At 34.3% G+C, this 26,981-nt stretch overlaps 1 protein-coding gene across 2 annotated transcripts in view; it reads left to right on the top strand.

The window, feature by feature from the left end:
• The window catches only part of LRPPRC (leucine rich pentatricopeptide repeat containing), a 91,685-nt gene that overhangs the window by 2,600 nt on the left and 62,104 nt on the right, over positions 1-26,981 (top strand). The window contains exons 2-14 of one of the 2 annotated variants that reach the window (XM_082047789.1): positions 8,960-9,162; positions 11,548-11,670; positions 12,347-12,468; positions 12,559-12,617; positions 13,363-13,449; positions 13,933-14,059; positions 15,047-15,191; positions 15,941-16,083; positions 16,355-16,460; positions 16,542-16,649; positions 22,592-22,710; positions 23,353-23,446; positions 26,670-26,739. In XM_082047789.1, the coding sequence (XP_081903915.1) occupies positions 8,960-9,162; positions 11,548-11,670; positions 12,347-12,468; positions 12,559-12,617; positions 13,363-13,449; positions 13,933-14,059; positions 15,047-15,191; positions 15,941-16,083; positions 16,355-16,460; positions 16,542-16,649; positions 22,592-22,710; positions 23,353-23,446; positions 26,670-26,739 (1,506 nt within the window). Of the gene's footprint in view, positions 1-8,956; positions 9,163-11,547; positions 11,671-12,346; positions 12,469-12,558; positions 12,618-13,362; positions 13,450-13,932; positions 14,060-15,046; positions 15,192-15,940; positions 16,084-16,354; positions 16,461-16,541; positions 16,650-22,591; positions 22,711-23,352; positions 23,447-26,669; positions 26,740-26,981 lie in introns of both variants that reach the window. The other variant, XM_082047788.1, reaches the window with a different exon arrangement.

Below are 26,981 nucleotides of genomic sequence, written 5' to 3'. Positions count from 1 at the left end.
ATGATAATTTGTCTCTAACAGTTGTGGTTTTGTTGTTTCTTGACCCCAATGATACTTTTTTTCTTGCGCCGAATTATACTTTTCTATATTTTCAAATATCTTTGGGGTTGTATGTGAGAAGGTTTAATGATCATGCTGAAGACTCTTTAATTCTCAGGCTAGATTTAGTTAACTGTGTGAGAAAGGTGCTTGGAAGAGAACACATTCACAGGGAGCGGCAGTGGTATTTATTTCCTAGCTTTTAGGTTTTGGTCTAAACTGTGAGTTATTTTGGAGTGAGAGTGAGCAGCATACCTGAATTTGTGTGTTCTTTCTGTCTAGTAATTTGATTCCTTAGATAATTTTTCACCTAAAATCTTTGTCTTACTGCCCCTTTACTATAAGGGTTTAGGCATCCTAGTGCACAAGTGATACTCTGGGACCAAAGTGTAAAGCAAAGGTAACATTTCTAAACTGAAATCATGCATATAAGCATTTAATCTCTCTTCATTTTTTTACCTTAAGTAAATTCATTGTTGTATTTTTCTACTTAAGCCTTAATTTCTGTAAATTGACCTCTTTTGATGAACTGGAATGACATACAGACAACATTTAGACTTAGTGTACTTGCTGAGATGGTATTTTGAGACAGAAATGGAGTCTGCTGCAGTAAATTCCAGAGAATATTGATAAAGGTCTAATTGGAATAGTGGAGAAAAAACCCTACTGTTTTAAGAGTAAATAAATAAGGAATAATCCAGTATTTCACAAGATAACTGGGTAAATTACAATATATTTACATGTGCTTGGTTTGGTTGCTTTACCAATAAACATAATAAAGTCAGTTCAGAGGCAGGTTTAAGACTTTCATTACAGTAATGGTTGCAGAAAAGTTGCAAATCAGTTAGCGTCTTTAGAGATGTGAAATAGCAACCATTCACATTCAAGCAGAGATTTTATCAAAGCATCATGTTGCTCTGATTTTAATCTAAACTTCTGAAAATGGGTTAGGACAGTAGATGGATGTCCAATTGCATGGGATGGTTGAGAAGCATTTCATAGCAGATCAGATCTAGGACAAATACTATTTCACTTGACTACCTCTAGTACAAAATGTAAAATACACTGAGCTATATGTCATCACTCTCATGCCATGCAATTATTACAATAAGCTATGACAGACCAATACAACAAACTTGAGATCTACAACAGCAAACTTTAGCACTGGGCTGATTTATGCGATAGAAATTATTTACTGGAACTTTGTTCATAGAAGCTTCAGTAAGGGAAGAGATGCTTAAATTTGCTGTAACAAACCTCTAAATCAATGAATGTTTAGAGCAGTTTTTGAATAACATAAGAATATCTTTTGGGGACTTTATTCTACATACTCTAGATGATTATTTTATGGTTTGATGCTACAGCGTGCTCCTGCGGGAAAGGTAGTGTTGGGAAGAAGGGTATTGCGAGACTGCAAAGAACAGACTTTCTAACAGCTCAACAGGTTTCATTGGATCAGGTAAGGATCTGATGAACTCTAAAAGGGTGGGACCACAGGCAAAAGGAGAAGAGGGAACCCTGTGTGACAACTGTGTGATATTAGATTGATACAGCCGTATTGCTGAACTGCGTTTTCAGATGTGCGAGAGCTAGGATGCTCATCCTGAAATCGACACCCAGAGGAAAGAACAACAGGCTCCTAAGGCATAGTTCATAAAAATATAGCCGAGGAAGAAAATCAAGTGGAATCTCTACATGTCTCTCAAGACATCTTTGGCTTTGCTGTCACTTCTTCAGTTTGAGGTTCTCGGCTTTGAGTTTAGATGTCAGTTTTTGGGACTGAGGAGCAAAGTGCATCTCCCCAGGCAGGAACTGTACTGTCATGAAACCATCTGCTTCTTGCAAGATCTGTGTTCCATTCAGAAGAGTGATTACTGATAAAGTTGCAAAGAGGGCACCACGTGCAGTGGTTTTCAAGTTGTCCTTGTAGAGACTGTTGATGTTTGGTACACTGTGGTGTGCTTGTACAAGATTGAAGCATGTTGGTGAGATGGGGCAGATAAAATCCTTTTAAAGAACCTTGTTTCAGATTTGAAGGGAATTCGATTTGAGCTTTGGGTAAGAGGTTAAGTTAAAACCCTACATGATTCATGGTTTAATGCATGGTACCTTTTTTTTTTTTTAATTAGCTGCAAACAAGTTGCTTTTGTCTATTCACTGCCATACTCAGCAATCCATCATCAGTGGACAAAAATGTAGAACCGAGCACTGAATTAGTTTACATTAGAAAAATGGTAGACTAAGTGGGCTTTAAATGCAGACAAGGCATTCAGTAGAGTTGCTTTTTGATAATATGAAACAATGTACTGTCATAGTAAAGTTTCACAAGCTGCACTGTTGTTGTCATTGTTGTATGTGTTTTACTCATGGACATAAAATGTCTAGAGACTTCCAAAGAAATAGAACAAAGCAGAAGTTTTTCTGCTTTTCTTCTTGCAAGTCACTGAGGCGAAGTTTTTAGATATTTTCCAAGAACTTGAGGTTTCTCAGTCTATATGGCAAAGCTTTTTATTTTTTTTTTTCTTTTGTAGGGTCCTACTGTATCTCATTGAAACAAGGGTGCAGTGGCCTGAACGTTGTGGCCTTTTTTTTTCTTTTTTGTATGTGACCATAGCTAAGTTGGGGGAGATACTGTTTAGCAGTCACATGATTCCTGCTTGGATCTCAGGTGGTATGTTTAGTCTTATATTTAGTAAATTTAACTGATGTTGAGTCTGTAGTGCTTTTATGTACAGTAGTGAATTTCAACTCCTTTAAGTTTAGCATTATTCATTTTGAGCATGGCTTGTATTTTGAAAATGATTTCCTACACCATTTGCTTGTTTGGTTTAAAAAACCCCAAAATATTCAGTACTTTTCTTTAAAAAAGCATAGCAACCACCTTATTGTGGCTCTGATAAAGGGAGGCAAATATCCATATGGTCGAGCTCTGTTTTGTTTTTTTTCTAATGTTTGGAATTGGTCAAGTTTTACAGAAAGAAAACTGTTGCTGCCAGGGAGATCATTAGAACAACCTACTTTTTGAGTTTTTGGAAAGATCAGACATTTACTCAGGCTGGTGTGTTAAGATGCGTTCCTTTAGTAAATCAAAGGCACTGCCTTTAGTCTGCTCTAGAAATACAGAAAACATGTAAGTATATGTAAGTACAGTACTAGGATTCTCAAACTCTTCCAAACAGAAATACTTCATGGATTATCTTAGTATAAGTTTCCCTGTGCATGCTTCGTCTCAGCATGAGGTTTTTATGAGTTTAGCTTCATCTGATTTCCAGATGTTGTAAGCTAAATAGGAGATGAAAAGTTACTGCTAAATAATGGGTGGCTGTATGTTGGGATTACAAACATGTAGTTAGTTAATCTCTCACATGTAGGCAAGGTCTAAATTTTTAGTCCTCCGAATTCTAGAGGCAAAGCTGAATATGGTGTAAAGGTGCAGTTGTGTAAAGGCTCAGATGTGCAAATGCTAGTTCTAATCTTGTGATTGTGGGAGTACGAGAGAGGTCCCTTTGTAGGACTTAATATATCCTTTTGAGCTTCTCTGGGTAGGTACAAAGAAACACAGTTCTGAAACATAGTAGGGTGAAATTACACATGTTGGAGAAGAATCAGGTTGCTATTCCAAACAGATCTGAAGTTTATTGTGAAGCTTCATGTGCTTGCAAGTATAATGTTTCACATGGACAAAAATCTTTAAATAGCTTTTAATAGTAATGGGTGAAAGTAAATACTTGACACCCATTGCAGTCCTTGGAGAAGTGTCATGCATTTGGCTGTGTAGCATAGCATTTAGTCTGAATGAAGTTAATAAAAATAATTGAAAAAATATGGTTACGTTGTAAGAGTATAACCTGACATCTAGCACTGAGGTGGGATCAGCAGTACTCCAGCCATGCATGATAGCTAATTTTTTTTTCCGTCTTAATCTTATTTTGTAAGCTTCCACATGAGAAAGTTTGACTGTCAAAGTATTCTAATATTTCATTACCATTAAAATTACAAAAATTAATATTACCAGTGTGATGCCTCATGTATTTGGTACAGTTGCTTCTTTATTTGGAGAGTGAGATGGTATAGTTGAGTCTTGTAAACCTTTTTTTTTTTGTTTTGTTTTGTGAGTAAACACACCATGACAAGCAGAATAATTATATCTGTATTTTATTATATATCTGTTCCTTTTCTTAGGTGTTGAAGAATTGAATTTTTCCTTTTTGCCATGTGATGTTTCATGTTTAGTGGTGGCTTATTTTCAGTACTTTTTCAGTTGTATTGTTGTCTAGCAATTGTACACTGTCTTACATTTCTTCATGTGTTTTTTGTCCAAAACTTACAACATACTTTGGTCTGTATTGAAGTGCAGACTGAAATCTGTTGATTTCAGACCATTTCATCAAGTGATCAAGATGACTTGGAAGTCTAAGCCTCTTCTTTTAAGAGTTTGACATCATTATGGTGTCATCTAGAAATTTCATAAGTTTATTAACTCTTCTGTTATCCAGATTGTTTAATGAAATTATTGAATGGGCATGGGTCATGCCAGTTCTGTCCCAGCTGGGTCAGGGCATAAATTACTTTAGACTACCAGCAAATATGTTCTCAATTTTGCAAGAAAACCTGAACAGCTTTTTTTTTTTTTTTAAATTCCTATTCATTTATTTATTTTTAAACAACTACTGCACCCATATTTTTATAATTTAAAGTACGTTGTATCTCCTTGTTTTGCTTCTGAGATTTTCAGGTAACACGGTGCCAAAAGCTTGTGTATCAGTCCCTATTTTTCATTGATTGTGTTTCTTTTTTTCCCAAAACTTTAATGAAGTTTTGAAAGTAATTCCAAAGCACTGGAGATTGAATAAGGTCCATTAATGTGTCTTAAATATAACATACCTTAATGTTTCCAGAAATTACTTAGCTCATTCTTTCCTATTCTCACCTACACCTCCATCTCCTTGTTAAAATTTGGTCATGGTAAAATGGTTAACATTTATATAGTGTGGTTGCAATTAATATTTTTTGAGAGATAAACAGTGTATGATCTGATTTTTTTTTTTATTTTTTTTTTTTTGTTTTCTAAAATCATCTTTCTTGTATTTATAATCCTTTCTTGCTGCCTTTTTATGTGACTTTCTGGCTGAAATGGTTAACATGGCCTTCTTGATTTTTTTTTTTTTTTTTCCTGTAACTGTGCATTATTTCTCACCTTCTAAAAATTAAAGAAGAATCACACAAGGTTGTTAAAAGATTCCCGATGAATGGATAACTCTTTTGTTTTGTTAGCTTCTTCTGTGTCATGGGGAGGTTGAGCCATTAGGATCAGTTTTCGATAAGTATGTTGTCTGTTCCATTATTCTGTCCTTTACTTGATTGCCTGAAATCAAGTCTGATACTATGTCTCTTTATTTGTTAAGTTTGTGGTTTTTTGGAAGCTGTCTTTCTGTTATGCTCAATCTTTCATCTTTTAGAATACTGAACTCTTAGATTTTTGTTTTTTGTTTTTGTTTTCTTTTTTCCCTAAGTTTTGTGTTCTTATTTGGTTTGTATTTCAAAGACACAAATTCAAGGCAGTAGATGCCTGTAGCTTCATCCAGCTTTTGAAGCCGTGATTATTTTTAACAGATTCTTTCTATGGGATTGGCTTAGCATTACACAGTGCCTTAAGCAGTGCTAAAAGTGTAATTTGTTCAAATGCCGAAAGCCTACAGATAAGTTACACTTGAGTCTTACCCTAGATTTCAGATTGATAATGGTAATTTAGATGGATGCCAGTGGAAGTTTGAGAGTTCCTCAGGTTGTTTTATACTCTCATATGGCTTTTTCCCCAACTGTCTAAAACTGAAAGTGACTCCCATGTTGCCATTCCTTAAAATGTCTTTAATCAGTATAAGCTAACAGAAACACCAGCACTACCTTTGGTAGTATCTGAGGCGATGGAACTAAATGAAAATGCCCAATTCTGCTCATTTTTTGGAAGGTGAAAATAGTGTATACAGATAACACTTCAAATAAGAGTATAATAATTAACAGTATGCAACCATAGTGCTTGATATAGTATAAAATTCTAAAGTTATGTGTTGAACAGCATCATGCTAAACGGTAATCAAGGAGAGTTTAGTAACAGATGAAACTTTAGAGTCCTCTCATTCTGCTAGCCAGCAAGTTTTGAGCAGGCACATACTGTTTTTATCTTCATACCTAATCTGATGGAGCTACACAAGTGCTTTAAAATCTCAGTGACTTGACGCATGGAAAATCTTACAAAGACAGCTTTCTTGAAACAGTACAGGTCTTAAGCTAAGAAATGTAGATATCAATTAGTTTATAGTTACAAGTGCACTATGTGGTGTAAGATCTTATTCAATAAATTACAAAGTGCTATAAAACAATTGCAAACTTTTATAGGAAAAGACATTCCAAGTCTAATCTGAAGCACTTGAGTGTTGTCCACTTGCGCTTTGATTGTTAATGGAAATCAAAGTGTGAATTTCTGTAAATTCTGTGTTGCTGCTTGCTTCGAAAGCATTTTTTCAAACCTGACTTGAAGTATTTTGAAAAGCTTTCAAATAGCCTTTTTAATGTGTATAGAAGTGTGGATGATACAGTTTTCTTTGTTTATATATTTAAGAAAAAATAAATAACTTGTAATCATTACAGTTTCATTCTTACAGCTATCCAGTGGCTAGCTCATATTTGAGTTTTGCTATTTATGTGTTCTTCAGAATTTATCTGAGTTGTAGACATTTCATTTGATTGTTACACCCAAGAGGACTTAAATTTTAGTATTTTACTGTTATTCTTACCTTGTACTGCAGGATATTACTCTAATTAGGCTAATGATTTCTATTTTATGGAAAGTACCCTGTTTCTGGTTATATGATGAGGTAGAAAGAGGAAAAGGAAGAAATGAAAGAATATTTCTAGTAAGGGATAGCATTACTAGTAACAAAAATGTGTGATAGCGCGAATCTAATGAGCTGTTTAACGTGAAAAGTGATGTTTCAGTTTCTTTTTTTCTTCCTAGTTCTTCTGATTTTGGCCACCTATTCCTAGTCCATTTGTTTTATTTGGTTCGTTTTGGTGTTTTTTGAACATCGTGAGCTGTTTGGAATCTAACCTGATGGAATAGTAATTTTTTTTTTTTTTTTTGTAGAAGTGGCTGAATTGATATTTTGCCAGGTTAGTGAGTTAGATAAGCTCACAGAGGGATCTGAATAAAATGAGTGCTAGCCCAGAGGAATCAGTGGGAACTTGATTCTGGAAGGAGACAGAACTGAGACTAAAGGAGAGGATCTCTCCTTTTTGGCAGTCTTTTTTCCCTTCTCCACTTGTTTTTTCCATGTCCTTTCCCTAGCCAAATAAAATGCACATAATTTGCTGGCCTCTGGAAAATTCTTAAGGAGGAATCTTGAGGGCACTGGGCAGCGTAAAATTTGCCTGCTCGAAAACATTGATGTCAAATGGTCGTGAAGTTCCTCATTACTAAAGGACTTTAATGCCTTCAAAAAACAAACACATCTTCTGCTAAACTGTTTTCACAGCTGGTTTATTTAAAGAATGTTACTCCTAGAACTTACAGCTTGCTCAGTTATCAAATCAGCATTTCAAACAACAAGGAAAAACGGTGGTCTTTGGCTGCTTCCGACTTACAAGAGGCAATCAAATATTACAGTAAACCACTGGTCTATTTTTTCCACCACACTGATACACACCCCACTGATGTCTCTTCTGCTGTTTAGCATCTTGCTGCCAGTGTTGCTGAAACACTGAATTGCCAGCAAGCTTTCCTCCAGTGGGCTTCCTGTCCTAGGGCGTTAAACAAGCACCTGTTGGTGAGAAACCAACCAGCAGGTATACCTGTGAAAAAGCTCCAGGTGTGAGAAATCGTTTTGTAGAGAACACCAGCACTCCTTACTTTTAGTTTGCCATTTCAACAAAATGGGCAGCCATTATTACACAGGACTCCTGGAGCATCTGTAACAGCAGGGAGTACAACCGCTAGTTTTTTAAAACTAGTCTATAGAGACTTTACAGAAATTTAGCCGAAGAGCTGGCTAGAGAGACAGAGACAAGGGGGAGGGCAATTTCAGAAGTTGCTCAATCTTCTTTTTGCCATCCAGCACATATTACTTCCCTTGTACAGGATTCTGGAGGAGGATAGTTTGTTCTCAGTTGGCCTGTTGTAAGGCCAATTGAGAACAGACTTCCAAAAATGCTTGTATGTAATGAGAATTTTACCTGCACAGGCTGTTCGTAATTCTGCTATGGCACAAATATTATTTTCTTGTGTACATCAACTTGCTCTTTTTTTTTTTTTTTTTTAATTGCAAGCTCTTATTGTTTTTCTAGGAAAAAAAGAACACTTTCTCATTATGTTTCTTGTTGTCATACTTGATTTTGAGAAAATAAATATTTAAACAAACCCTTAGGTTCATGTTTGGTTTACATCATAGGAAGCTGCTTCATGCTTGTTAATGTCAATTCTGAAGAACAGGACATGATCCTGTTGTTCTTTAAGCTATTGTTGTCTAAAACAGCGGCCTCTGCATTAGTTTTTCTCTATTTTAATTGAAAAGAAAGATATGATTTGCTGTCCTCTGGAAGAGTTGTCTGAGTGATTTTTCAAAAGCGTGAGAGAGTTTTTGTGATGATCTGATATGTGACAATAGACTTATAGCACTAGGGTGACTTAAAAGTTTTGAAACATTTAACTCATGAGAAACAGTTGTCACTGAGAATTATCTTTTTTAGTAGAAAGACACTGAAATCACCTGCATTCATTTGCTTATATCAATTGGAATGTTTTTTGAGAAACTGTTCATCAGCAAGAAGTAGAGTGCATTATCTTTTCGATACTGTGTGATTAGTGTTGTTGCAAAATGACTCACAGAAGTGTGATCTATTTGTTTGTTTGTTTTTATTTAAGCAGAAACATTCTGTACCAAATAAGGTTCCTTACAGTTGCACCTCAACAGGAGAAAAGTGTTAAAGAAGAACCAGTTTCAGAAACTCAAACTAGACAGACCTGGCAGTTTGACTGGGCATTAAATAGACTGGATAACTCTGTCAGAAAAACCGGCCGCATCCCTAAAGTCCTTCTACTAAAAGTTTTCAATGAAATATGCAAAACAGGTAAGTTGCTTCCAGTTAAAATACATGATTGATGTGGATTTTTATCTGATAATGTAACACCTTCCTCATATAGCTGTGCTGTGAACTCTGAACAGGGATCATATGTGTCTTACAGAGCATATTTTTAAAATGTCTGTAATAAACCAAACTGTCCTTAAGTGGCTGTTTGTTTTAAAATAGAACTATACAGGGAAATGTGGATGTGATCCTCAAGTTCCCCTATTCCATGGGAGCTGTGGCTATTCACGACAAGAAGGCTTTTTTTTTTTTTTAATAAAACAAAAATAAACAGCTGAGGCATTGTTCATCCTGACAGATTTGATACCTTTTTGGCTAAAAAAAGCCAGGCTACGTTACTATTTTGTAAACCAGGTGCCACAGTTGTTGAGGTTTTGTACAAGTTAGGATGAGTAAATGGAGGTATTTGCTAAAAATACTAAGTACTATTGCCAATATCTATCAATGACACCATGTATTGATTTGGTTTAGTTTTAAACTTTGCTGTGTATTGCTCTGGACTGTTACTGGCTTGTACACCTGGGATTGCTCTTTCAAAAGTTTTGCAGTTCACTGTCTAACAGCCGAGTCTTCTTTTTTCTCTTTCTGTTGAACTTAGTTTTTTCTTTGTGCTTGTAATATCCTTTCTGATTCTGACTGCTTTGTGTTTTTTAGGTATAAACTTATAATTTGTGAGTGTGGGTTGACAAGAATTTTGTCTGTAAGCTTATCTTCAAATCACAATTCTTCTGGTCTTTGATTAGTTACACAGTTTTTAGGAAGTCATGTTAACAAAAAGCTTGTTTATAGTGGTTTCCTTTGGCTATGTAAGTATGCTTAAAAAAAATCATAGAGATTCACAAGAGATTCAACTAGGATGCTATTAAAATAAATGACAAATATTTCCATATGAAAAATACAGTCTTTTATTGTTGAAAATAAATTTAGCAAAAGTGTGGGAGGTTAGTTACTGTTGATTTCTTAAAAAGATTTGCCTACATTTGTATTGTTCTTCCATTGCTAATTATAACACAAAAAATGCCCAAAGAAGGTGCTTGCTGTACGTCTCTTGTCCTGCATCTTTCCGTACTCATACTGCCAAAACTTTTTCTGTTGCTTTTGCCTTGTACTTGGTCACTAGTATATCACTGGCATCATGAAACGGTAGATGTATTGGCATTTTTATTGCATGAATTAATTGCATGCAGAAATTTTAAAGTTAGTCAAGCATTACTTATCTCACCACTTCATTATGTCTTCAGAAATTCAAATCCCCATTTGCAATTTGTACCTACCCTCTCTCAGTGTTTTAACTTATTTCTCTTATTGTTGCTTATTCTTTTCCCCACTACTGGCTGTGTTTCTTCCCAGATGCGTTTACTCTATATGAATAACTTTGCTGCAGTAGATTTTGTTCTTGAAACATAGTTTACAGTAGTTATGTGGTATCCTAGATTTGCTGTTCCTTTTCAGTACCTGAAGATCTAATCTTAGACAGTGTAGAGCATTCTGCTATTGAGGTTTTTTTAACTTTATTTTGCTATTACTTATGGCTACATAGCTGTTTCTAGTGAGCAGCAGCAGCTGGACATATCTTTACTGGCAACAGCTCCTGCCTCTGCTGGGCTGTACACGGTTCTGGAGTGTTGGTGTGATGATTTGGAAGTGACTTACAAAGCATTAGTGATGCTTCACATTTCAAGTGATTTTGGAGGTCTGAGTCTTTCAAATGTGCATGTATGTCTCTGTTTGAGATAGAAAATTGTACAGATTTTTTAGTTGTTGTATGTGAACATTTATCTTGCTTCTTGTTAGATGAAATTACTTCTGAAGTATACCTTTCTCTGTGATAGGAAAGGGATAGAAAACACATTCTTACAGTTTCCTTCGCTGTTCTCTAGATGTAAATTGTCTCATTTATTTTCTATTGAGCATGGGCAGAAGTGGAAATGGAAATTGAAATGTGAAATGTCTCTGAATACTAATTTTGGAATAGTATGGAATTGGTATGAAGTATTTTGCCATTTTATAAATTTATCAGAAAGATATATCCCTGTTAGGATGAAATGATCTTTGTATATTAGATTGGGAAATTTAAAGTACTGGATCATCTGATTTTAGTATTTTAGTACTTTTTAGAATTTCTGCTCAGCTGAGCTCATTATTGTACCAAATGACATGTTTTATTGGGAATCTTTTTCATGATAGCACATGATATTGTCATTTAATCATTTGGGTATCCCATTCAGTAAAAAATCTTCAATCTTGAAGAAGATTCTTTTCTGTACAAAATGCTTAAGTATTTCATTGGGTCAGTCTCAAATCTTTTTTCTAATATTAAATGCAAGATTATTTATAAAGAAATTTCTGGTCATGTTCCACTTGCAGGGTATCCAGGAAGTAATCAGACCTTGCTTTTGTTGCGAAGCTGTGGTGCTCTTTTACCAGAGGTATTGTCACCTGAAAGAACAGAACTAGCCCATATGATGTGGGACAAGATGAAAGAACTGGGTAGGTTGATTTTGTTAGTCCCTCTATGTGCTTTAGTTACTTTCTTTGTAATAGAAAACTGAATGTATTTTAGTAGTGTTTAGGTGTTAGTTTATAACAACAAATTACTGAATAAATGCAAGGTTTATTTTTCAGGTGAGACCTATTTTGTATTCTGGGAGTTATACTGACATCTAGGGGTGTTAATAATAAATGTAAAGATTTTTTTTTTTTTTTAAGAGATGCTTGAATTTTGAATTATTGAATTTTGATTATTGTAAGAATGTATGTTTATTTTTCTGTTAGGTATTATCTTGATATCTGGTATCACATGTATTCCTAGTGCTACCAGCTATTTTATCAAATGATTTTTTTTTTAAGTTATTCATTTGTAGATGTTGCATAGGTGAACTGCTTCTTGATAGTAATACTGTTGAATCTGTAAAATAAATACAGCTATGTAATAGCATGCACATGAACCTTGATGTTACTGTGCTGTGTTAGCATTTTATAAACAGATGTGTGCTGTTAAATAGATGTCTGATATTTCAAAGGTGGATAAAAGGAAGCAGTCTGATAACACATAAAGCTCATACACAATAAAACTGATAGGAAATTAGTTACCCAAGAAAGATATAAACCCATGTTCAATTTAGAGAATCAACATTCACTGACTGTGGTTGAAATATTTCCTTAGGTGCTGTGTATGATACAAGCCATTATAATGCTTTACTTAAAGTCTACCTTCAGAACGAGCATAAATTTTCTCCGACGGAATTCTTGGCCAGAATGGAGGAAGCTAATGTGCAGCCCAATCGAGTAGGTACCCTTCTATGGTATCTTAATTCTTAATAGTAGTATCCCTTTATTGCATGGAAATCATTGCCTTACCTATTTTGTCTTCTGTAGGTTACGTACCAGAGGTTGATTGCTGCTTATTGCAATGACGGTGACATTGAAGGAGCGAGGTACTCTTTTGCATTTATCTTTAAAGGGATTTCCACAAAATCAGCTTCTCATATTCCCAACCATTAATGTTAAAACTCATTTCAGTGAAATTCTTACAAATTGATCAAAGCAAAGAGGAGATATAAGTATATTTTAACCAAGGTCTGAAAAGCAGTTTCTCAGAAACAGCTGGAATCTACACACAAAATAAAAATAAGTGATAAACCAGTGTGATCAAATCAAATTGTATTCAAGTTGCTCAGAAAATAACTTTTGTCATTTCTAGAGCCAGCGTGAGTAAGTGTGAGGTTATGAAGGCTACTGCCTATGTAAGAAAATGGCTACTGGGAAAGGTATTTGAGAACAGCGTGGGCTAAAGAGCAAATAGTAGTAATTCTAATTTTTCTTGTTGTTACACAGGGCTTGCTGGTTATCTCTCTCGTGTTTTAATTTTAGCAAGGTTAATTTGCAACTTTGTGATTGCTGGGTATGAGAAATAACAAAAAGAAAGATAAAAAACCAAAAAAAACAGCCCCACCCTTATGTCTCCTTATTTCAGTGACAAATACAATTCATCTGAAAAAATGAAAATGACCAAATGATGAGCATGTTATGCAGCATCCCCAAATGTAATTGCTCAGTGACATCAGGATTTGGGTTTGTTTGATGATAAAGTGCTTGTCCAGTAGAGCAGCAATAGCTTGGTAGTTTATCTTTTCAAAGGAAAAAAAAAAATCTAATCATTCATTGTCTTGTATTTTTCAGTAAGATTCTTGGATTTATGAAGAACAAAGATCTCCCAATCACTGAGGCAGTATTCAGTAGCCTTGTGAAAGGTCATGCAAGATCAGGGTAATGTTTAGTACCTTTTTCTTTTGCTTTCTTTCAGTTTTACTACAATGTGAAGTGATACTGTACAGAAAAATTACATGCTGCAGAATAATGTGGTGGTTTTGAAAATAATGTGTAGAAGACTGTCCTTTTATACACTTTTCCAGCAAAACAGGGCTATTTAATGAAGTAGATTTTTATTGTGTCTGCAAATCTTGAATCTGAAGATAAATTACTGTACTTTTGTACTGTTTGAAAAGAAATTTTGCTGCACTTAGTTTTGAACTTTGACAATTGTTAAAAGTTGAAAGAATATTCTAAGTAATACAATAATTAAAAGATTTGCACTTTGACCTTTCAGGATTTGTTTAGTTAAAATAAGTTTCTCTATGCTTATTGCAGTCTTTGTTTCCAGTTCTAATTAATTTAATGAGGAAATGTGGAAGTTACAATAAACATTATTATGATTAAATCCACTAATGGTGTTTCTTTGAATTCTTTTAGAGATATGAAGAGTGCAGAAAATATCCTTTCTGTAATGAGGATGGCTGGTGTTGAACCAGGTCCAGACACCTATTTATCACTGCTGAATGCATATGCTGAAAAGGGTGATGCTGATAGTATCAAAAAGGTATTGCATGTTTGAGTTTAAATACATTTTGTTTGATCCTGTGTTCAATTTAACTTTAGAATGCTTTCTACCCACGCAGAAGGAATAATTTTATAGCTTGTTTCTTCGTAGTCCGCAGCAATTAAGCAGGTTTTGTTTTGTTTTGTTTTTTAATCTGAATAGCTGGCTAACTGAAAGCAGTCTTATACTTTATGAAAAATACTTGTCTTTTGATAGTTGCCTTTCACTCTGAGAAGATGTTTGCCAGTGAAAGATTTAATCATTCGGGTTTTTTTCAAGAGACAAATAGTGCATGTGACCTTGATTATCATGCTCCCATTTAGCCATTCTTTGGTTCTCATTGAAGCCAGAGTCTTTCTAGTAAAATTGAGTTTTTTTGAGTTCATACCAGTCACTTAGGTATTCATGAAGTGTGGATAAAATAATATTGCCTTAAAACCCTTTGTGTAGCTGATTTTTTTTTTTTTTTAAGTATTCTCTTATTTTTTTTTAATCAAAGAAGTATTCAGAAAGGAATAAGAAAAGACAATAGGTTTGAGTTTAGTAAGTAGTATCAGATGGAGAGGGCCAAGTCAAGGAAGAGGATGTGGGAAAGATAATATTGTTCTGTGACTTAAAAATTAAATCTTCATCAGCCAGTCTTGTTCCAGACACTAATAAAAACTTTGATTATTCTCCCCTTTTCAAAATAAAAATTTATTTTGAAAGCCATCTCACAATGGGAATACTTCAGGTGTTTTTATATATTATTAGGTATTAGAGAGAAACCATTCTATCCCTTTCATCTGTCCCTTTTTTCTTTTTACAGTCTAAAGATATTTGAGGGACTCTATAGATATTTGGTATTTGCTTTACCATATTTGATGTATCTAAACCCGTGGTTTTAAAAAAGGGAAGAAAACCCCACCTTTTAAAATTTTAATTATAATGTATCCTGTTTTGAGTTGCTTTGGAGCTTATTTAACTTAAATTTACTTTGGTTTACAGACTCTAGAAGATGTTGAGAAGACTGAAGGATATCTTATGGATAGGATTTTGATGCAGGTGATTTTTAGCCTTGCCAAGGCTGGATATCCTCAGTACATTGAAGATATTAAAAAACGCATAAGATTTGAAAGGGAATTAATTCCAGGTAGGTGCTTGGTTACTGCAGCAGTGTTTTGCTACTCAGGGTGGAGAGGAAAGCGCCTTTTTTTTTTTTCCCAATAACTAAGTAATTTTGTACTTTTTTCTTGGATACTTAAAACAATATTTTTGCTGTTAGTTTGTGGATTCATTTATGATGCTTTAGATAAAGTTTTGTAAGATTTAAATATAAAACATTTATTTAAATTTCCATACAGAAGTTAATAGATCAATTTTTTTAACTTGTAAAATTAAGATTTTATAGGAAAGCAGTAAGTGTGGTGTCCTTTCCTCAAACAACACTCATGTAATTCTTGTTGTGACAGCTCTTTGTGAATATCATAAAAAGGGAGACTAAACACTGAACATAGTTTTCTTTATCTACAGTTAAAGTCACTTTTGGATCCCAGCATATGTAATCTGAATGATAATTGTTAATTATACTTAATCCATTTTTTTCTTTTTTTGACATGTCTGGAAATGTGTTTTCCTTATTTAGTATCCTGTCATGTTGCAGTGGTGATGCTTCTGTAATTTTTGTGTGGTCTTTAAATTTCAATGGGAAAAGTCAATTTCATTGAAAAATATAAATAATTCTAAAAAAGTCTCAAATTTCATTGGCTGGTCAAGTTTAGAAGTATGCTAATGATGCTTGTAAAACAGTTGTATTCTTAGCTTTCATTAATTTTAGGAGTTTAATGTGAAAATAGTTACATGCACTTTAAAAAGTTTTGTTCTCTATTTTTCGTTTGCCAGATGCAATGAACCTGTGTCTGACTCTGATAACTCATGGCTTTGAAGATCTAAGTTTCCAGATTTTGAAGTCTTTTAATCACTTCACACGTGATAATACGGACCAGGGTAGCTTCTTCTTGCAACATTGTTTAAATAGAGATCTGGTATGCAGAATATTAATACTTTTTTCTTAATACACTAACAACATTTTATTTATTTAGTTTAATGCAACTGTGAAGATGGAATATGGTATATCTTTTGCACAGTTCTTAAAGAATAAATGATATCTTTATTCACTTCAATTTGCATAGTAAGTTGGAATTCACAAAAGAATCATGTTTGGTATGTGTAATATCAATTTCCTAAACATTAGAAGACTCTAATATTCTTAACAATTTTAGAAATTGAAAAATAATTTTTTAAAATTCTTTGCAGCCTATGGACAAGCTGATGCAATTTTGTAGTGAGTTAAAAGAAGCAAAAATGCACTCGGCACCATTACCATTTGTTTTGCGTTGCGCTTTGGAGACCAATAAATCAGGTACTCTGCTTATTTAGTTATTTTATGTATTGTTATTTAAAATACATGGTAACTGTTTAATTATGTTGTGAATGTTTTCAGTCTTGGCTATTGATGTGATGAAGATGATGAAAGCGGAAGGCCTGCCACTCAGACCTCACTATTCCTGGCCGCTGCTAGTTGGGTTCCAGAAAGAGAAGAATCTTAAAGGTTAGTTATCTGATACATGCTCCTCCAGCTTTATGGAAAACCTAGTGCACAAATCTTTATTAAAACATATGAGATTCAGCTGACTCTTGAATGTAAATGAAGACCTTGCTGCTTGTCTTATTTTGTTACCAAGAGTTTTTCCTTCAGAAAGACTTCTGTTTGAAACTTCCTTTCTTACTTAATCATAGTACACTTCTACAAATTTAAAGTCTACCTTTGCACAGAAAGGTGTGTGAGTAATTCTTAACTCTTGGCATTCTTTCTGCCTTCCACTGGTTCTTTTTGCTGCTCATTACCTTCTACAGAGTTTAGTCTTAAGAAACTGAAATCTGAGAGAAGCATTTAAAGGTAGGGTTATGTTATAATAGCTTTCCTGGACTGCAAACTCAGTCCTTTTTTCAAGCCAACTTCTTATTATCTACCTGATAAACCAGATGCCAGTTTTGTTACAATAATAAAAACTGCAGGAGAACTTACATTGCTGAATGTGTGAGCCTGACCTGACAGCATACTGATTGAAGGACACAAATGCTCAATCTTTGGGATTCTTAAGTAGGTTTAAGCATTTAGCATACTTTCCCCTGTTACACATGGGGATGTCTACAGGATATGAATAAGAATTGAACAAATATTAAATTTTAGAGTACAGTATCTAATTCTTTGGTTTGCGTTATTGGTAATTCAGAAAGAATGGTATTGTAAAAAGATGCTTTTAACAGAAGTACTTCCCCCTTGGGGAAACAAAAAACTGTCTTTTTCATCTTATCTCACAGTATAATGTGCTTTAGAATGAGATGCAGAGTTGTTAGTGTGACACTGGGTGACAAACAAAATGCACAAACAAAAAAAAAGTGCTTTTAGCAGACTCTTCATATCGCAATTTTATCTTAAATATACAGTCACATTCCAGTTTGGAAGGAATGCTGAAACAAGTATTCCCTAATTGTTTCTGGCTATAAAAATGTCTCAAGTCTTTTTCAAAAAGCCTTTGTGAAAACAATATTCAGTTTTTATTAACTCCTTAGGCTCTGTTCCTGCTAGACTACTTCCCAAGTTTGTCTTCTCTCAGGTTTTCAAATGCTTGAAAGTTCCATGATATTTTAGAAGTCTGGCAACATCATTTTAGTTAGGTCCTTTGTGACTTCCTTAAAGCACCATGTTGCCAAATATAAGTAAATTGAAATCAGTGTCATACTTCTTTTTTGGGATGCTGCCTACTGAAAAAACCTGCTTTCTGTTACTCCATAGAAAATTTCACCTCACTAACACAATTGTAAGTGATAGTGAAAGTATTTTTTGACTTAGAGTTAGCTCCCGAGTTTGAAGCTGTATCTGACCCTTGAGAGAAACTTAAGTTTCCAGTCTCTTTGGTCTTTCGCAAGGTCAAAGGTTGCCTTAATTTGGACCTCTACTGTGGAAATAGACTATGCTTTGGCTAGTAGTCCATGCTGGAAGTCATGTAAGCAAATGACGAAGAAAATTGATGAAGGAACTCTCAATTCTGCCTTTCTTTACCATTTTCTAGAGAATCTTTCCTATCTGCAAAGGCATAAACCTCTTTATGGCTGTATGATAATACTGTGGATTTGCAAACTAATTTTTCTATCCTGGTACTTAGTTTGCGAGTTTGAATTGTCAAGCAGGAAAGTTACTACTGTGTGCATACCTATGAAAGTCAGTGATTTTGCAATTCTTAAAATACAGAAGATATCTAAGCAATTTTTTCTGCAGTGAAGAATCAGTGGAATTATTCTTGCTGCAGTGAAGCAAGTTGTCTTGTTCTTTCCCATGTGTAAGCTCACATTCATTTTTTAAAATTTAATAATAAAAACTGAATAAATGAGATCCACTATCTAAAACTACAATTGATAACACTTGAAGGAAAGTAAACAGGAGGAAAAAAACCCACCCACCCTGAAATTGTTTCATAGAAATAATAGAGCAAAAGATAATGCTGCAGTGAGAACCTAAAGGTGACAGCAGATAGTAAATGAACAGAATAATGCTTTCTAGCAGCAAAAAATAATAGACCTGTGTGAACAAAAGTATAGATAGACATTGTATCACATCTCATACCAAAAATTAGCTAATAATTCCTTTCTCTATGAAGTAGTAATGCCCAGCCTAATGTGTGTAATTTTGCATCTCAGTAACGGTAAGGCTGAAAATGGAAAATAACTTTGAGGAAAAACTATTAAAAATCTGATACGATGTAGATAGTGGACTAAATAACTGTTAGCACAAAATATAAGCAACAACCTGTCTATAGCCTCAGGGTACAGATGTGTGAATCAGTATGTATTATGTGACCCAAACAATTAAATAACTTGTCGCAATGTTTAATTATATATTTATCTGATGTTTATTATAACAAAAGCTGATATTGGATATCAAAGGAATTTCTTTAAGTTGTGTATTATGTAACTGAGTTAGAAAGAAAAACAGCAGTGAAGCGGTGGCTAAGAGGAATCAAAATAAGCAAGGCAAATTTTAAATGAAATAGCACTCTGAAATAGCAAACAGCTGTTTTCAGTCATTTTACCTAGGCAAATAATTTCATATGGGCATACTTGCTTATATGTGTGTCTGTTATATAAGATGATAATTACTTATTTCCGTAGTATTCATCTAAGTAAATGCTATTAGGCTTTTAGGAATGGAAAATGCTTGTGGAGTTTAAATGATCAATATGCAGTGAATCTGAAACTTGTTGGCATTGAGATTCATCTTGTATCAGATGATAGAGTAAAAACAGAAGGGTCCAGTATAAATAAACAGAAATGTTTGACTCACACTTGTTACTGAATATTTTATAGCTCCCCTTCATCTTTTTATAATCATGTTAGTTATTTTTAAAGACAGTTTTTAAAAGTCAGTAGTGTATTTCAATTTTGTTTTCTACAAAACTCTTGTTATATATGCAAAGCATGGTTAGCGAGTGGTAATTCAAGTTTTATTTTGGGAAATAAGAGGCTAAGTCCTGACAGGAACTGGAGTGGTGATTTCACAAAGTAACTGCTTGAAATACTCTTTTATATACATACTTTTGTGGCAAAGAACTTTCTGGATGCATCTGAAATTAGCAGCACAGCAAGAATATGTTAATTATTATGATGCCTTCCTGAATGTGACCTCAGTTTTTGAACCGGACTTTGTTTTTCTGTCCTTAATAAACTACTTAAAGCCCAATTTTACTGCCCTTGCACATGTAGGACTGTACTTAACTACCTTAGAAATTTCCTCCTGTTCTTATGGGACTGTTTTAGGAAGATGGCATGACTTATTGTGAGAAACTTAAGGAAATGAAAGGTGGACTGAAGTGCAAGTCTCAGTTTTCACTTCTTGAAAAGCAGCAAGCTCTGCTCTAACACAGGAACATTATGACCATCTTGTAATTAATCTCCTCTGTATTTGTTCTTGGATGTACTGATTCGAGGCTGAATCTGTTCTGTTGGGGTGTTCCAGTGGTGTTTCCAGTACTGACAAAAAGGAGAAGTGTGGCTGAGTTTTATTCCCTTTTTCTGGCCTCTTTATACTTAACTATTTCATTTTTAGATACTCAGCCCCTGCAGTCCTTACAAATCTCAGCCCAAGATTTAAAAAACCTGTTCTTGATCAAGCAGGGAGATGGCTGGAAGACCTTACTGTAGGTTTTAGTCATACCCAGTCTTCTGGATCAGTTGTCTCCAAGTGGGGTGTCCAAGGCAATCCATTTGGATGTGAGTGGGCTGTTAATAAATAAAATAAATATTTATTTTTAAAATAGTGTTTGTTTCATGTTCGTCTCATCCTTTTTTACTTTCTGTTTTTGTGTATGTTTTATAGTGTACATAATATACCAGTACAGTGGTACATGTACATAACTTCTAAATCAATATGCATGTATTAGGGGTGTGTTCTTGAAAAAGTTTGAGACACCAGTCTTCCAGATAAATGTAAATGCACTTTTTTCTATTTTTTAGTCTGTTCATTGGTTTGAGGAGAAATAAGAGACTAGTGTATTTTCCAGTATAAGGAGTAAAGAATTTCTCAAAATCCACACACATTATGTTCAGTTCCCGTTTCATGCATGTATTTGAGAATTTTATAGTATTTTGATTGAAGTGGGAATGTTCTGTAGCTTTATATTGTGGGAGATATTTATGTGATAAGGTAGTTCTCTCTGTGAGGTAAATAATGTCTGCAAAATTGTAATATTCTATGTTGGTTTTCATTTATCTTCTACTCCCTCCCCTCCCTGTCCCCCTCCCCAAATTGTAGATGAGCCATTTTAGCAATGAAGAAATGTGTGGCAGCATTTTTTTTTAAGTTTGCGATTAATTTGGCTATGTGCAGCATTGTTACTGGTATTCCTCCTTAATCTGCATCTCACTGTTGTGCTGGTGTTCTGCTCTTCATATATACCCTTTTCTGCTAGGGATCTGCACCAGGTCATGTTATGTTTTTGTGATAAATGTCTACTAGGGAATGGGGATGCTTAACAAAACTGTTTTCTACTCTGTTCTAGATAGAAATTAGAACTTCTATCTCCTTAGCTTGCCATACCTTATTCACTATGGTATCTAGTTCTTGGTCTTCAAGCTACTTTCTAGTGATACAGATACAGTTACTTTTTAAAAGATTTCAGTATAGAAGAACTTAATGCATTTTCTGGGATGCTGAAAACATGAAATAGAAACTAGCTGTCAAAATTTGAAAGGTATCAAGGAAGACTTACTGTAATTAATTCTTTATTCATATTTTTGCAGATTCTGGGCCAAAATCAGAGTTTTGTTTAAGGCAAACTCTAACAGATGATGCGACTTTAATCTAGTGTGACTTGCCTGCATGTATTTTCAAGTGCTCAAAGGGAATTCACATTTGATTATTTGCACCATAGTGCACTGCATAAAATATTCATGGAAGTGTCACTTTTCCATAGGTGGCACTCCAGGGCAAAGACAGGGACTTTGGGAAACTTTACATTTTTAAAGTAATAAGTATGAAATGCAAGTTGAAAAAAACATATGCTGTTTGGTACTGGTGTCCTGCAGCAACTGACAAATCATTTTTAGACCAGCAAAAAATGGTAATACCTGTATTTATTTTGACAGAGGTTCAAAGCAAACTCTGAACCTCCAGCTAGGGTTACTGTAAGAAGTTTCTGCAAATCAGAAGAGTGTGAGCAGTTAAAAAGCATGACGTGTGCTCTCAAAGTCTACACTCTAATTGCCGAACTATTAAGATTTGGTAGCTGTTGTCTTCAAATGCACATCTACAGTAGTAAGGTATGGTCTAGTTGTGTGAATTGATGTGTACCCTGTAAAAGTTAAAATGTAGCTCCCCTGGGGCTTGGGAGACTGTAACCTATCTCTGAACTTCCAGTTGGAAGCTGATGTGTTGATAATGAACCTTATTTGCTTACAAAAATGTAGTTTGTTTTAAACAAATCAAGAGGCAAATTTTGAAAGCTTGCCTTGCAAATCAGGGTTGGATACTGGGAACAAAGCTAAGATTGTATTATGTATTGAAGACTGCATTTGTGTTTTGAATTTGAGAACATATACTACACTAAATTTCAGATTTGTTTTTTATGCATAATAATATGGACTTTTTGATCTATAGCTCTAGAAGATGTTTTGCAAACATGATGAAGAGTAACTGTCATATACTCATTATGTTAGAAAATGACTTTGTATACTAGCAATTTCCAAACTAGCCAAGAATTTCATGGTTTTGATAGTACAGCACAGAACAGAAAGTTTGGTAAATCTATTTTATGTTTCACAATTAAGAACTTCATTAACACCTAAAATAAAAATGCAGGATTTTACATGGCAATTTCAAGGAGGGAAATTGAGGAGACAAGTCCTTTTTTTGAAAAGCAACATTTATTTTTAAATGTTGAATCTCAAGTTTTCATTTTTCTGAGATGCTTAGCCTTACCAATTTTGCCTTAATAGGTATGTTTGAGGTCCTCAAAGTGATGCACGAGTTGGGGGTGGAACTTGATGCAGAAACATACACAGATTATGTTTTTAAAAATTTTGCTGATAGCAAAACTGCCCGTGACCAGCTGAAGGTGAGTTTACATTTAGAATCCATAAAAATGACTATTGCATGGCATATTTTTATATGTTCTCTGTGAAGGCTTTAGATCCCAGTAGTGCTCTAAACATTAACTTGGTGTGATGGAGCCTGTTCAGAATTCTTAAATTACTTGAAACAGTTGTTGAAACAGTTGTTGCACTGACGGTTTGTTTATAGTGTCTTTCTCCTGCTTTTCTTTCTACTTTTCAGAGCTAACTGAATATTTTGCTCAAGACTCGCTAGCTTTCTGTTTTCTGAAATGGAAAACGAAATAAATGTATGACATCCTTTGTTTTAAGTACAACTTAGAAGTATTACAACTGTTTCTGGTGTTTTTTTTTTTTTTTTTTTTAAACTTGCTGAAGAATTCAAAATTTCAGACTGAGTTTAAGTGTCCCACTCTGCCTTTGGTAACTTTGTCTCTTGCAATTGATTTCACTACAAAAGCTGGATAGTTTTTGATCAGTAGCAAGTTGTTTGTCTAGCCATCTAGGCTTTTGTAGAGCACCTTCCATGTTCTTAACAGCTATCAATACAAGAACGCCAATGTCATTTGGGAAGGAAATGTTTAAAAATAAAAGTATCAGAAAGTCTCCCTGTGAGTACTTCCAATGACTGATTGCTTTATTTCTAGAAAAATGGCTGCCTGTTTGAAAGTGTTGGACTTAATTTAGCAGAAATAAGACATGAAGCAGCAAATGGAAGACTGAACAATGTTCTTTCTCTATGTAAGTATTTTTCCCATTGGGTGTTACTCCTTCCTTGATGGTAGTGTTGATCAGTTGTAGGCTAAGAGATTTATGTGGATTGATATATAAGGTTTAAAGATAAGTAAGAAACTTGAGCAAAGGTTTTATGTGAAGTCCTCTATGATGAGATGTCACACTGTTTAAAACTTCAAATTGTGGACAACATATCACTGTTAAATTCTTTTTTAATATTGAATCTGGCCATAAGATTTACATGTAAGATACTTCCCAGTCACAGCTTTGCTGGGATTGTGATAGGATTATGATCCTCTCAGAGGGCTTAAGGAAACAATTTGCCTTGCACAATGACCCTTAAGTCTTTGGTGCAGGGATTGTTTTTGTTTGCAGCATCAATTACAACAGGACACTAGTCTTAACAGTATGGCTCTGCAATACTACAGAACTGTTGATGAAAGAACCAGCTTTGAAGAACTGATTGACAATGAGGTTAACCTGAGGGTGCTCTGCAGATCTGTTGGTTTTAGAAGTTACGTGTATAAGTATGATGGGTTAATTAAGTGATGAAGTTGTAACAGCGTGAATTAATCACTTTTTAAGAGTCTTCTCCAGAGACTGTTCTGATACTCAGTGCTTGCAAATGTTAGTAAGTGTCATTGACTGAGTGGATGAGATGAGATTATTTGCTTGTAGGAATTTTTTGTTAAGTAGGAATGTATGTCTTTCTTCAAAATTTAAAACAAATACGGATTTTATTTACCTAGTATACTGACACAATAATAAAACATGTAAATTTGGACTAGATCTACTGCAGAAAGCTCTGTTTCCTAAACAACAGTTTTATTTGTCCAAAGCTCAGGGAAAAGCTTAAGCGGTCTTCCGCTGCAATTATCATTAATTGTTTTATTTAATGAATATAGACATATATACTCTATACACCATGACCCTGGGAAGTGGTTGTGTTGAAAATGAGAAAATTGAGTAGTTACTAATCAGTGATTTAATTTTTGTATCAGAGATTTATCAATTGGTGAATCTTTAAGATTCACCTTACATTCTGCCATTATTTTATTTGCTCTTATTGCAACAGGAAATATTAACCATGAAAAATTAAGTACTTAAAAGAAATATTAATTTTTGGGGCAAGGATAACTATTTACTTTGAGTAATGATATTTCTTTTGCAAAGTGAAATAGCTTGTTTTTTAGCCTGCATTAAAAAGTAGACTCACCCCTGCACACTCATTTTGGTTAACTGAAATAGTCAGGTTTTAATGTGTTATAAGACACAAATATGCATATGCCTGTTGTACAGTAAATGTACAAGATATCAAAAGTATGATACAGGTGTGTATAGTAGGCTGCATTCTGCCTTACTGTGATGAAGTTAGTCTCTCATAGTGTATTATTTAGCTGTTGTCTCTGTGTTGAATTTAAATCTTGTAGTGGAATTTCTGTTTACAAAGACTAGGGTTAATAATTCATGGAGACATTAAAAATTTCTTTTGAACTTGAGCTTTAAAGAAAGGTACTCTCATAAATAGTTTACCAAGCTGAAATGAATGCTAGTAAATCTAATTAGCACCTACATAATGATAAGGCACAGATATTAAACAGCTAATTGTTTTTGGGTTTGTTTTTTTTTTTACTTGCCTTCGTTTGCAGTATTACAAAGAGGGAAAAATAGATGCAGTATGGAAAATAGTTTAAGATTGTCTCAACAGTGTAGTTGAGGGAGGCAAAGGTTGGTTATTAATACTGGTTGCTATCTAGGTGTATTGATTCAGCTTCTCATACCTTATAATGTATAGATTTCTGCTACTGACAAGGTGAAAACTATGAAACATAAGTTGAGGAATCTGGGTGCATAAGTCGGCGTACATGAGAGCCGTTTTTTCCCTTTATCATGCCGTTCCATTCCACTTCATTGTCAGCCTCTTGATTTTCTCAGACTTGTTTGTTGCTAAGGAAACCAGGTTGCCGATTGTCAGCAGCAGCTAGGCATGCTAAGATGCTTTTCTGTTCATCTTTTTATGAGCAAAAAGTTTAATATACCACTGGAGGAGTATTTGTATTGAGCATTTCTTGAAACAAACTTTACCTGATATTTTCAAACTAAAATGAATGTTCCAACATTTAAGACTTTTAATTTTCTAAATGCCTAGACTTAGACTAAGGAGTGGTTTTAGCATGTTGTTTCTGCCTGTCATTTCCCAGGTTCCTATAGAGATGGTGTTTTTATTTGTTATCTCCTACCATATATCATATTGCAGCCCTTGCTGAAAGGACCCCGTGCATTCAGGTTTTTACAGGGGTTAATTCTATTGTGACAGTGAAGTCAGATGATAATAACTTCATACAGGACTTTAATGTGTCTACTACTGTATTTTTTTCATTGCTGTACTATGGCGCTAGACTGAGAGACAGCAATTCTAGAGGAAGAAGGTAGAATGATTTGGAGTCTTCTTAGCCAAGAAATGATGTAAAGATGAAGACATAGGACATTACTGTAAATTATCTCAGGGACATCTAATTTAAAGTAATTTTACAATTTTCTTTGTCTTCAGCCAGTATTGTAAATATCAACATTTAGAACTGTGCATCTATCTTTTTTTTCCTTTTATGTGTGGATAGCACATTGAATGGAACTGCTTTTTCTTGTCAAGCAATTTACCCCAGCAGAAGCAAACACCTCAGAAAGTGGCATTGTTTGTTTTCTTTTTATTAAGTTTTAAAAAATAGAAGGCGAAATTGTAAAGCCTATTTTAAGGCAAGTATTCAGTCTGAAACAATTAGCAAACCATCCTCTGGTGGATCTTTTTTTGTTCCACTGCTAAAATCTCAAGTTTTGTTAATTATGGTTGTTTGGGTTTTGTTTTGCATTTTGGAAGAAATATTTTCTTTGGACTAGTACTTATTTACAGATAAAATGCCTACTCCTATTACTAATTTGTGTAAAAGATGAATGTATTAACTATTAATGTTAAAGGCAATAAAGATGAACAAATCTCTTTTTTGGAATACTTGATGCCCTTTGAAATGGAGCAGATTTAGAGCTGATAAAACCTGGACTATTCCAAATACCCTGGTATTTGAAATTTTAATTTACAAAAGTATATCAGCATTTACTAAATTAATGAAATAGTTCTTCTAATGGCATCCTGTTTACGTGACCTACTGACTTGTTGCAGTTCAGGGATTTTTTTTTTACAATGTGTATTTAGAAACATGTTTTTCATTTACAGTGTCTTCACCAAGCACACCTCCTATTGAAATTCGTCAGTTTAAAACGAGCCTCGCTTTGGGTTTTAAAAGGTAAGGTTGCTATATGAACACCTCCTTTTTTCATCTGTAGCGAAGTTCTCTCTCTTTTTTGCCTTGTTGAGCACAAGTCTGCACAGTTTTTCCCCCCACTACTCCCTCCATGGTTGGAGGAATATCTTGGTTCCTCTCTACTCCTGCTGGTTTCCTTGCCTCTGCTATATATAAGCATGCCTTTGAAGTATTATATACAGTGGATTAAAAAGAACTTCACTGTTCTTGTTTGTTCTGTAATA

Source organism: Streptopelia decaocto (genome assembly GCF_964273445.1).
Source record: "Streptopelia decaocto genome assembly, chromosome: 3".
Taxonomy (NCBI): domain Eukaryota; kingdom Metazoa; phylum Chordata; class Aves; order Columbiformes; family Columbidae; genus Streptopelia; species Streptopelia decaocto.
This window is presented reverse-complemented; position numbering and strand designations above follow the sequence as displayed.